Source organism: Plecotus auritus (genome assembly GCF_963455305.1).
Source record: "Plecotus auritus genome assembly, chromosome: X".
NCBI classification, from domain to species: domain Eukaryota; kingdom Metazoa; phylum Chordata; class Mammalia; order Chiroptera; family Vespertilionidae; genus Plecotus; species Plecotus auritus.
The window spans coordinates 79,433,032-79,446,098 of record NC_137784.1 but is presented as its reverse complement, the minus strand read 5'-3'; the positions used below and the strand labels follow the sequence as shown (position 1 = coordinate 79,446,098).

The 13,067-nt window shown below is 43.9% G+C and overlaps 1 protein-coding gene across 1 annotated transcript; it reads right to left on the bottom strand.

Annotated features, from left to right (window-relative positions):
* Positions 1 to 10,536: 10,536 nt before the first annotated feature.
* ZCCHC18 (zinc finger CCHC-type containing 18) lies at positions 10,537 to 12,577 on the bottom strand. Its single transcript, XM_080652798.1, is given in 5 exon segments — positions 10,537 to 11,113; positions 11,117 to 11,543; positions 11,545 to 11,720; positions 11,722 to 11,992; positions 12,440 to 12,577. Coding segments are annotated over 4 exon segments (1,215 nt in total). The 5' UTR covers positions 11,890 to 11,992; positions 12,440 to 12,577; the 3' UTR covers positions 10,537 to 10,669.
* Positions 12,578 to 13,067: the final 490 nt, after the last annotated feature.

The following is a 13,067-nucleotide window of genomic DNA, read 5'->3' as shown; positions in this document are numbered from 1 at the left end:
TAGAAAATTTATGGGAAAAAAATGTTAAAAGGAAGTTATATAAATAACACAGGCCAGTAAGCCAGAACAAGCAGAATAGGGAAACTGAAATAATAAAACAGCAGCCTGCAGACATCTAGTAAATCCTATCTTCCCTAAACCAAGGACACTTAAAAATAAATAATTTAAGAATAAACCTCATCCTATATAATAAAAGGCTAATATGCAAATTGACCGAACGGTGGAACAACCAGTCGCTATGACAGGCACTGACCACCAGCAGGCAGACGCTCAATGTAGGAGCTGCCACCTGGTGGTCAGTGTGCTCCCACAAGGGGAGTGCTGCTCAGCCAGAAGCCCTGAGCCAGGCTCACAGCTGGTGAGTGCAGCTGCGGTGGCGGGAGCCTCTCCCGCCTCTGTGGCAGTGCTAAGGATGTCCGACTGATGGCTTAGGCCCGCTCCCCCACCCCCAAGGGCTTCTGGACTGCGAGAGGGCACAGGCCGGGCTGAGGGATCCCCCCCCCCCCGGCAAGTGCATGAATTTTGTGCACCGGGCCTCTAGTTTTAATATATTAGACTACAACCTTCCAAACTAATGTCTCTTTCCTTCCACCAGGCCATTTGTCATAACTCTTATTGTTCTAACTTTTACCCCAATAATACTAAAATGTATAAAACAGTTTGTCTCTACCAGATTACAAGCCCTATTTGTACTAATAAAATACCATCCCTAGATACCATCACAACCTCTTTTTGTGCCCAGCCCTCATCATCCCTGACCCCCAGAGCAGGGACAATAGGCCAAGTACAGATGTAAAAACTCACCAGAGCAGAAAGCTCCAAATGCCTAGCAAGGGGCAAAACTAGAAAAAAACACTTTGCCTCCAGAATAACCTACCCTCCCACTAGCCTTCCTGAAAAAAAATAGCCCCTCTCACATATCAGCAAATAACTAATAAATTATATACCCAGACTTCCACATTCCTGCAGACTGTTAGTGACAACATTCCCCCACCTAGCTCAGACTATCCCATCCGAAGAGTGCAATATATTTTTGAACTCATTACAGACTGCTGACTCCAGGGCAATTTACAGGATTTCTCTTCAGATCACATCTATTTGTTTACCTTCGTAGTGCTTCTAAATTTCACAGATCTCTTATGTCCCTAAAATGGTCCCCCTACTCACCCTAGACCAGTGGTTGGCAAACTGCAGCTCGTGAGCCAAATGTGGTTCGCGAGCCACGGTTTGCCGCTCTGTTGACTAATGAGTTTGCCGACCACTGCCCTAGACTATCTTTTAGCCAAAGAAAGAAGAGTTTGTTTAATTGCTAACACCTCCTATTGTTTTTATCTAAACTCTACAGGTCAAATAGAGGAAAGAACACAATGCATTCTACAGAATACTCAGTGGCTCAAGGAGATCGATCAGTCAGGACAGCATAGAGCAGTCCATATGGTCCAGCCTACCAGCAGCTCTGCCCAAATTAACCTGGCTTTTACCACCTTACAGGCCCCCTAACAATTTCTCCTACTTCTTCTCTTCAGGCCCTCATTTTCAGAATAGTTACCAAATTGATACAAACAAGATTGTAAGTCCTAGTTAAGACAGTAAGACAGTGTGTCCTTACCCGGGTAAAGGGACTCTACAGGCCTCTATCTCAGGAAATAATCTGACTTTACTCCTTAGGTGTCCACGACAGCCCCTCCCACGCATGAAGCAGACAAAGAGAAACGTCAACGCACCCCCTTCTTTTCCTTTATATATACCCTTTAAGACAGGAATGAAAGGGTTAAAGAGAACAAAACGGGGCAGAGAAAGACTTATTGTGCTTAGCAGATAACTTGCAGAAAGCTTGCAGCCTTGAGCACAGCATAGCTCAGATAACCAGAAGACACCTGGCATGGGAGGAACCAAGACCAGCTTGCAGCCAGCAAAAATTAATAAAAACCTATCTCTCCCTGCTCTCTTGGCTGATGCCTTTCTTGGTCTCAGCCCACCTGCACCCAGGTGGTCAGAATAAAATCTCTTTTGATACATTATGGCCTCATGTCATAGATGTGCGACCCCGGCCCCACTCCATTCAGTAACCAACCAGACAACCAAGGGGTCTGGGCTGCCTGTTACTACTTGAGCAAATTAAGCAGAGACAGGGTTCAATCATATATGAATGTTTATTCCAATACTGCCGGCAGTATGGGAGAGCAGCAGGTCACCCACAAAAATCTGCTCTGCCCCCACCATAAGCCAGCTGCTTATATTGGGTAGAAGGACAAAGATTATGTGGGAAAGTAGGAATTATAGGCATAGGAAAGCAGGCACAGTATAATCATCACAGGTTACAAGTCATGTGGACTGGGGGCAGGGGTCACAGAGGGTGGGTGCCTCCTAGAGCCCTGGGACCAGATTACAGGCAATAGGGGCTGAGGGTTTTAAAGAGTGGGTGCCTCAAGGTTGTAAATCTTTCCATAATGATAGGCAGGTTTTTTTGGGGGACAGGAGTATTGACTGCATTCAGATGTTAGCTCCCATGTCCCAGGGCGTACAACTCTCAGCCAGGTTAGAATGTGCTTTCTCTCATCAGAACAGAACCATCATGGTTAACAGAGCATGAGTAATATTTCTTATCATTGTAGCTGATCCCCAATATTCTATTTCTGCCCCTAACAACCACACACCTGCATTCCATCTGCATCACAAGCCCACCAGTTCAGCCTCCAGACCCACTGACAAAAGTTTCCTGCCAGTGACTGCATATAAGGATGAAACTCCAGCTCCTGAGTGCTGCCATCATGGACACAGTCTCCTGGTGGCTGGGTGCTGTGCAGCCATTCCCTTTGGATAGCCCATCCTCCATCCTCTTTCCCTAAATAAAGTCAGTTTTCTTTAATCACTGTCTGATTTAGCCTACCTGCGTGCACCATCCACTATGTTCACCTTTCACTTCTTAAACTCATGTCACTCTTTTTTTCTTTATTGATTAAGGTATTACGTATGTGTCCTTATCTTTCCATTACTCCCCACTCCCCTGCTCATGCCCTCACCCCTCTGGTGTCTGTGTCCATTGGTTAGGCTTATATGCATGCATATAAGTCCTTTGGTTGATCTCTCCCCCTTGCCCCCACCCTCCCCTACCTTCCCTCTGACGTTTGATAGTCTGATCAATGCTTCTCTGTCTCTGGATCTGTTTTTGTTCATCAGTTTATGTGGTTCATTATAGTCCACAAAGGAGTGATATCATGTGATATTTCTCTCTCTCTGACTGACTTATTTTGCTTAGCATAATGCTCTCCAGGTCCATCCATGCTGTTGCAAATGGTAGGAGTTTCTTCTGCTGCAGAAGACCAAAGAAAACCAAGGACGCTTCAAAGAAAAGGAGGGACACTGTTTAATACACCGGCGGACTCAGGGAACAGCCTTCCAAATCTGAGTGAAGAAACACACATGGGGCTTTCCTTTATATCTCCCTCCCTGTGATCTTTGTCCCACAAATATGGATTATGCTTCTGGTCCTTGTTGCGGGCCTTGCAAGAAAGCCCCCAGGTGTTGGGGGTCTCCAGGCCATATCTGATGGTCTGGCCTGGTGCTAGCATTAATAACCCTCCCTCTGGGGCAGTGCACTGTTCACAGTAACAGGTTCTGCAAGACCAGTATCTGGGAAGGAGAGAGGGACTTAATTATAGGTTATCAGAAATGTACACTGAGCTTGCTGGCTTGGATTCAGATCACTATCCCCCAAATATCAGGGTTACATTGTAATTAGCCCTTTTTAGCCTTCTCACTTCCATTTTACAGCAGCATAGTATTCCATTGTGTAGATGTACCACAGTTTTTTAACCCACTCATCTGCTGACCGGCACTTAGGCTGTTTCCAAATCTTAGTTATTATAGATTTTGCTGCTATGAACATAGGGGTGCATATATCTTTTCTGATTGGTGTTTCTAGTTTCTTAGGATATATTCCTAGGAGTGGAATTGCTGGGGCAAATGGGAGTTCCATTTTTAGTTTTTTGAGGAAACTCCATACTGTTCTCCACAGTGGCTGCACCAGTCTGCATTCCCACCAGCAGTGCATGAGGGTCCCTTTTTCTCCGCATCCTCGCCGACACTTGTCATTTGTTGATTTGTTGATAATAGCCATTCTGACAGGTGTGAGATGGTACCTCACTGTCATTTAGATTTGCATCTCTTGGATAATTAGTGACTTTGAGCATGTTTTCATATGTCTCTTGGCCTTCCTTATGTCCTCTTTCGAAAAGTATCTATTTATGTCCGTTGCCCATTTTTTTATTGGGTTGTTGTTGTTTTTTTCCTTTTATTAAGTTGTGTGAGTTCCCTGTAAATGTTGGAGATTAAACCCTTATCAGAGATAACACTAAAGACTCCATCAAAAAATTATTAGACTTAATAAATGAATTCAGCAATGTAGCAAGATACAAAATTAACACCAAGAACTCTATGGCATTTTTATACACCAATAGTGAACTTACAGAAAAAGAGATTTAAAAAACAATCCCATTTACTATTGCACCAAAAAAATTAAGATACCTAGGAATAAACTTAAACTAAGGAGGTAAAAGACCTATATGCAAAAAACTACAGGACACTGAAAAAAAGAGATAGAGGAAGACATAAACAGATGGAAGAACATACCGTGTTCATGGATTGGTAGAATCAACATCATTAAAATGTCCATACTACCCAAAGCAATTTAGAGATTCAATGCACTTCCCATTAAAATACCAATGACATATTTCACAGACCTAGAAATAACTCTCCAAAATTTCATCTGGAATAAAAAAAGACCCCGAATAACTGCAGCAATCCTGAGAAAGAAGAACAAAGTAGGAGGAATCTCAATACCAGATTTCAAGCTGTATTACAAAGCCACTGTTCTTAAAACTTCCTGGTTCTGGCACAAGAACAGACATATAGACCAATGGAATAGAATAGAGAACCCAGAAATCGACCCAAGACATTATGCTCGATTAATATTTGACAAAGGAGGCAAGAGCATACAATGGAGTCAAGACAGTCTCTTCAACAAATGGTGTTGGGAAAATTGGACAGATACATGCAAAAAAATGAAACTAGACCACCAACTTTCACCATACACAAAAATAAACTCAAAATGGATAAAGGACTTGAACATAAGATGGGAAACCATAACAATACTAGAGGAATCCACAGGCAGCAAAATCTCAGACATATGTAATAGCGATATCTTTACTTATACAGCTCCTAGGCAATGGAAACTAAGGAGAAAGTAAACAAATGGGACTACATCAAAATAAAAAGCTGCACAGCAAAAGAAACCATCAACAAAACAAGAAAGCCCACTGCATGGGAGAACATATTTACCAATGTTATCTCACAATGTCTTTTGGCCTGGCTCCTTTCAGCTTGACCTAATATTAGCTATGTAAACACAATAAAAGTTTGCTATTGTTATTGTTTTTCTTATTTGTTGCCAATACTTCTCAGCTTGCTGTTTGTCTTTTATTTCTGTTAATGCTATCTTTTGGGTTTATGGTGTGGACCCTGAAAAGAAAGATTCATTTAATGTGTACCCTGAGAAGAAATTTATATGTTGAGATGGGTTCCCTATGGTGAACTGAGGGCCCAAATTGTATAAATAATAAGAGCCTAGTGGCCATTTGCTGACATTGGCTCCTCATGTACTTTGTATACTGGGAAGAACCTCAGGCTGAACTCTTGGCTTCTCACAGTATGCTGTCTGAGTCAACCACTGAAGGAAACTTTGGCTTCAACTTTTTACCAACAGACTGAGACTGGCCCTGTCTAATCAGAATTGCACAATTTGGATAGCTCATTTACATAAGATGGGCCTAATTGATAAAAGATGGTCTTCTCTTTGTCTCCGTGGAACATAATTTAGGTTACTACCTGAATGTGTGTCTCCTGGGCTGTAGCTCCTTTTTTGCTCAAATAAATGCTTTTTATTCTTTATTACAGTCTAAAATTAATTCTGATTTACGTTGGTCTTTTCTTTATAATTTCTTTCATCACTCTTAATCAGAGAAAGCCTTCTCCAATCTAGAGATTTAATAAATATTTGTTTTCTTGCAGTTTAAAAATGGTTGCTTTTGAACATTTGATTCTTTTTATTTCATAACAATAAAATATATTATTAAAGAATTAGTACATACTTGTATAAAATCTCCACTTATTTCTCAAATTGATCTGAAATTCATATTTAGTGTCATGAGACAAAGGTAACATCTTTTTTACAATCAGATACTGAAGTTCCCCTAGCACCACTAATTGAACAATTCATCCCTGCCTCTCTGACTTTTGGTGCTATCTCCTCTTGCAGGTGTTAAATTCACAACCATTTGCCCCTAAAGCAAAGACAGGAAACAACCTATTGCTCAAATGGAATGTGATAATGCAACTGAAGGAGGGGTGGGAGGGTAGGAAGGTTGGGGGGTGGGAATGGTTGCCAGGCAGTAGGTGAGTTGCAACCCAGAGGAAAAGAAATAGAAGGTAGAAAAAAGCCTCCATTCTGTCAAACAAGTGTTCCTTAAAGAATCCATCCTTGTGTGTGACATGCAAGCTACTTGCTCTTATGATGTTTGGCTAATCACTTCATGTGCGTAGACCTCAGGCTCCTCATGCATCATGTGCAGATAGTGATAGTACCTACGTCATAGAGTACTGTGTACCTGAGACCTAACCTAAGCAAGGAGCGCATGCTTTGGAGTCAGTTAGCCAAGCTTCTCATTCCTGGCTCCACCACTAACTGGTCCTAGGTAGTTTCCTAATTTTCCAGCCTGTTTCCTCATCTGAATATGTGGCAACTAATAATAATATTAATAGTAATTATAAAGTAAGTAATAACTATATTATGGGATTGCTATGAGAATTAAAGAGATATTGCATTTAAAAGGTGCCTGGCACATAAATAAGTTTTCAATAAATCACAGTAGTATTGTGGTAATTTTAATTTTTATCCCTATTATGGGAAGATCAGGAAGAGAAAGAAGGTTCAGCAAAGAAACTGAGAACTAGGCACAAAAAGCTCTGGGAGGGGAAACTATGAGACGGATGTCTTCGAAACCAAGGGGGGAAAGTGTGTACAAGGAAGGAGATAATGCAAAAGGTTATTCAAAGGTTAGTTTCTCCTGACAAAAAACTCATTTCATGTCTGAGCAACTAATGAGAATGAAGAAAAAAAGGAAGGAAAAGACCTATAAGAAGGCTATCAAACATAAAATTCTCTAAAAGCCGTACATTGGCTAACTCTTAATCTGATCAGAATGCCCTATTGTGCCATGTCTTCCAAATAAAGAGAATACATATTTCTTGAATAAAGGAAAAGCCAGTGTCACATAAAGTGAAATAAAGTTTCTGGTTTTCATCATTTTGGTGAAATAAAAATTTACACCATTTCAAGTTTACCCAACAAAGAGGATAGAGGAGGGCCAAAAGGGGATGAATCACATAAGTTTTCAAAGCAGCAATCTATACTGAACCCCAAAGCAGCTCCAATGAAAAGGAGGATAGTGGAAAGTGTAGCATTTATTTATTTTTCCTTTTACTCTACATGGGCCCAGAAAGAAATTACGATAGCTTGGATTGTTTATCTGCATAAGTCATTCAATGTGGGAAGGATGTGGAAAATTATTGCACTCTGAAGTAGAATAGAACAGCATTTCCCTTACCACTTAACTGTTTTAAAATTTGTTATTATTTTTTAATCCTCACCCGACGATATTTTTCCATTGATTTTCAGACAGAATGGAAGGGTAGGGAGGGAAAGAGAGTGAAACCTCTGTGTGAGACACACTGATTGGTTGGCTCCCACAGGCAACCTGACCAGGTCCAGGGATCAAATCTGCAACCCAGGTACTTGCCCTTGACCAGGAATCAAACCCTCAACCCTTCAGTGCCCTGGCTGACACTCAAACCACTGAGAAAAACTGGCCAGGGCTCATCACTCATCTTTATTTAGGTGTGGGTAAAAGTTGGGGAAGAATCCCTTGGGAGGACAGCTCGGGAATATTAGGAGGCCCGGTGGCTTTAGGAGCCTGAGTGGAGGTACCTCCTGCCTGGGGTGAGGTAGGTGTCCCTTTGGCTTTGGAGAGATGGAGGTCGCTGCCAGGGCACCAGAGGGATGCAAGGAGTGGGCCTCTTTAGCCTTTGTTCCCGGCCAGTGCTCAGCCAAAGGGTCCCAGGCAGAGGGACCCTCACAGTCTCCTGGTCAAGGGGTGAGGAGGTAGGGCTTACAGCAAACATGGAATGTGGGGTGGGGGAGGGGTGATGGCACAGCAGGGGAGTCTGAGCCTCTACCCCCCTCCACCAAGAGAGAGTGTGAGTGTGTGGCTTGGGGTGGGGGCGTTGTAAAATGAGATTGTGGGATCCTGGATGGAGCAGGAGTAAGAAGCCAGGGAGGAGCTGAGGGGTGATTCTAGAAGGAGGAGCCCTTTAAGTCAGGTTCTGGGTGCAGCAGTCCGGGAAAGGCTGCAGTGGGCTTCTTGCAGTGCCTGGCTCCCCTCTACCTCACCCCCCCCCCGCCACCTTCTGGGTCTCTGCCCTCTTTGCCCCTATTAAGTGGGCCACCAACTGCTAGCATAACTAGAGCCCCAACATCTCACTCCCCTCAGGACCACAGGATCCAGAGTTCTGTGTGAAACCTCTGGGTCTGCAGTTCCTATCAGGCTTCCTGTCAATCTAAATGTGAGTCCCCAGCCTGGTCATCTGCTCCCACCCTCCTCCTCCTCTCTCCTACTCATACATCTATGCTTCCTCTTCACACACCATCTCTCACTGCAGCACACCCTGTCCTCTCAGCTTAGTGGAGCCATTTCCTTCCTGACAAACTCCCTTAGGTCTGCATTTATTTTACTCCACTCCCTACCTTAAATGAAATTATCTCCCTACCAACCTTGTGCTGCTCACAAGGAAAGGAACTGATAAAACTGCAAGAAACATGGGACCGTTAGGGACTGAGGTCACATGTCATTTTTTAAAAATTCTCACCCGAAGATACATTTCCATTGATTTTAGAGAAAGAGGAAGGGAGAGAGAGGGGTGGGGGGGGAGAGAGAGAGAGTCACCGACATGAGAAACATTGATTGGTTGTCCCCCATACTCATCCCAACCTGGGACCAAACCAGAACCTTGGTATGTACCTGACCCGAAATCAAACCCACAACGTTTTAGTGTACTAGATGACACTCCAAAGAACTGAGCCACGTGGCCAGACCACACATTTTTTATCACCCTCCAATCTAAGGCCATGAAATGGAGCCGGTCAGGAAGGTCCTGCGCCTTCTCTCTCCTTCTCTCTTTTTTTACATGCCCTGACATCCAGATTGCTTTTCATCCTTCCCTGGCTATTCCCATTCTTGGGTTGGGGTGAAGTAAGCTTGGAATCCTTGGGCTGCTGGTATCCTCTAGCATGCAGCTAGGGTAAGGCTTGGAAGGCCTCCAGGTACCAAATTCCCAAGGGTAGCTAGTTTCTGTGTAATTAGGGAGGAGGCAGAGATGGTAGTGTCAGCCCAAAGGACAGTCTTGTTGCTGCTTCCAGGCATTGTCCAGAAGCAGCAGTAGCAGCAATCTATGAAAACTACCCAGGAAAGGAAGAGCTGTCCCTTCCCAAAGTGAACAGGAATGGAGCCCTTGAAGTACCCATTTGCCATTTTTGCCCCCACCCCCGTCCCATCATCAGATTTCTCAGATGCATTAGAAAAGAAAGAATTGGGACATTATTAACAAGTGGATGGGGACTTGACTTAGTGACTTAGGAGACAGATCAATTGTGATAAGGGGCTCTTTGGGAGGTATTCAGTCTTTTTCAGCTTCCCTTTTCTTCATGTCTAAAAATTCTACTTCAGTGTATGACCCTCCTCATTATAGCTTCTATATTTAGTTTTCCTATTTTTCCTCTGTATTCCTAAAAGTAATACCACACAGACATAAAACTTGATGCTTAGCCAAAACCGGTTTGGCTCAGTGGATAGAGCGTCGGCCTGCGGACTGAAGGGTCCCGGGTTCGATTCCGGTCAAGGGCATGTACCTTGGTTGCAGGCACATCCCCAGTGGGAGGTGTGCAGGAGGCAGCTGATCGATGTTTCTCTCTCATCGATGTTTCTAGCTCTCTATCCCTCTCACTTCCTCTCTGTAAAATATCAATAAAATATATTTAAAAACAAAACAAAACAACTTGATGCTTATATATATTCATTGACATAAAAGGTCACATATAGCTTGGTGAAAGGATACACAGTATAGAACAGCACTTATATTTGATCACTTTTATGTATACATATATCTATCTGGGTATACAATTATAAGGAAATATCCAAAAGGACATTCATCAAAGGGCTGACAATGGTTATGTGAGTGGAGTGTTTCAGTGATTTATACTTTAGTTTTTCTATTTTCCTACATTTTTAAAGGTTTAACAAAGTGTTCTACTCCTATCATAAAACAAATAAAGTCATCAAGGAAATAGATGCAGAGAATAGAACCTTAGGGAGACAGAAGAGAGAGCAGGGACAGAGGTCAGGCCATCCCCTCCACTTTGCTGGTATCCATCACCTCCTCTTCCCCCAAAAAACCACTTTGTGGATTAATTCATGCAGATAGAGACCTACCCCCATTTTTATCATCACCAGTTTTTTTGAATATATCTAAGGATTCACTTAGGGCTGGGTCTATCACCTTACTGTGGCTCAGAGAGGTCACTGTTTTCACTGGGTACCTCTTTTGACCCCTCCTTCTCCGTAGGTATCAGCTCATGCAGGGTGATGACCAAGTTCTCAAATACCTGGGCCTTGATGCTCTCATTGTCACAGGTTTCCTTGGAGTGGCCCTCCTTTCCACAATATGAGCAATGGGTTGTGTATTTTTGCTTCCTGGCTCTACACATAACCCCAGGACCATCATTCTTATACCAGGAACCACCACTGGTGGAAGGAGACTGAACCTGGGAACTCTTGGGGCAATCAATGACCAGTGTCTGATCCTGAGGTGGGACCCTGTCTCTGAGGGGAGGAGCACCCATGGATGGAAGTGGAGGGTCCACCAGGATCACATCCTCATCTGAGTCATTGAGGATATCATCTAGCTCTATCACATCGCAGTCAACACTGCTGATCACGATTGACTAGGGGCCCTGAAATGCCATAGGACTTAGGGCCCTCTCCATGATTAGCTCAGATCTCTTGGTCCACTTCTGTTTCATAAAATTGTCATTCCAATCTTCCTCCTCCCTTATCATCTTGATTAACTCCAGGAAATTGGGAAGATGCTCCTGATCATTTGCATATATCCTGAGAAGATGCTTCAGCCTGTAGCGCAGGTCCCTATTCATCTCAGCCCCTAAAAGGAGCTGGTGCAGGCGAGTCTGGTTTGCATCTTTCCCAGCTATGATCCCTGCCTGAATTGCGGTCTGGAGCTGCACCTCTAAACGGATCACATAAAGGGAGGCTTTCTCCCCTTGTGCCTGCAGGGTGTTAAAAAATTTACCATGGGCAGTGATACTGCTTTCAGACTCCCCAAACACCAAATTCATTGCGTGCAAGAAATCTGCCACTTAGGCTGGGATTGGCTGCCTGAAGCAAACGCATGACCTCCCAGGCAGGGCCCCTAAGGGTTTTCATCAGGCGCTTGAGCTTCTCCTCCTCAGGCATATTCCAATCTGGCAGGATCCCATTTACTTGGATTAGCCAGTTTTCAAAGGTTTCTTCCCCTTGGGCTGATACCGCCTTGCCGGGAAAACAAATTCATGTTTCTTTCTGCCATGTTGACCCTTAAAGGACCAAGACTCCTCCCCAAGGACCTCAATATGGAATGAGCCCAAGGAGGCAAGGATGTGTTTTGCCACCAGCTATTACCCACACGATTAATGATGCTAGCCATGACCAAATGATCAATGATCATCTATATATAACAAGATGCTCAGGCTTTTACAAAAGCCTCATCTGCAGGAGGAATCCCCAAAGCAATGTTCCTGGGCTCTGCCTTCCTTGTATCTCAATAGGAGCTGTAAAAAAAGTGGGGGGAAAGGTCAATAAGGTAGTAGACCTCAGGGAAGCAGCCTGCAGTAGGTTTCTCAACCTTCCTGAACATCCTGCAGTACATTTTATATTTGCCCACTGCCCTAAAATTATCCTTCAGGAAACTGTCAATTACAACCCTCTGGAGCTAGGGGGTGTCCCATGCTAACAAGGATGCTTTTCAGAGCCACATCCATCCCCTCCTACCAATCTTCAAGGAGGGTGGAGAATGGACAAACTGTAGCTTGGAATTCCAGATAAAATAGTGTGTGGCGCTGAACTGGGCTCTCAAAATAGAGTGCAATGGTCTAAGTCTCACAGATTTGTGGTAATAAATGAGATTAAACTCTTTTTTTTTTAAGATTCAACTCTTGGTCTCAGGTTTCAACTATAGCCCCTTCTCAAAGTTTGCTGGTTATTTCTCAGATTCTTACCAGAGCTCGAAAACAAGGGCATGCCTTTATTTCACTTCCAACCTCTGCAACAGGTGCCCTCTGTGAGAAAGCTTCTTTCTGGGGTAGGTCGACCTTTTACCACCTGGGGTTGAATATTCCAGTCCTCAGGCCCTCTAGATTGCATCCTCAAGGCAGGCAAGGCAGGGAAGAGAAGAATCAGAAGCAGCTTCATTTTCTCATCCTGTTTCCCCCCACCACCCAACCACCCAACCACTGCTGTATCCAGACAGAAAATTCCCTCTCCCATCTTCTGAATACAAGCCAAAGCGACCCCTCCATTACATTCTCCCAAGGAAATCGTCAGCCCACCAGCTCTGCAATCAGCCACACAGATTTCAAGTTCTCATTTGGCTTTGAAGGCCTGCCACCTAGAAAGGGAATAGGAGTTGGACCGAATACCAACATATTCCCCTCCAGGAAGAGGTGAAATGAAAAAGAGGATTCATCCCCACCCCTTGCCCCTAACTACCCCTCCTGAAAACGACCCCCCTCCTCAGTCTAGGCAAATCATACCCGCTAGGCAGCATCCGGTGATACCCCACTTCCTCCCTCCAGCCGCGCTATGTGAGAGCTCCTTCTCCTGCCTCACAGTTTTCCATTCCCCAAG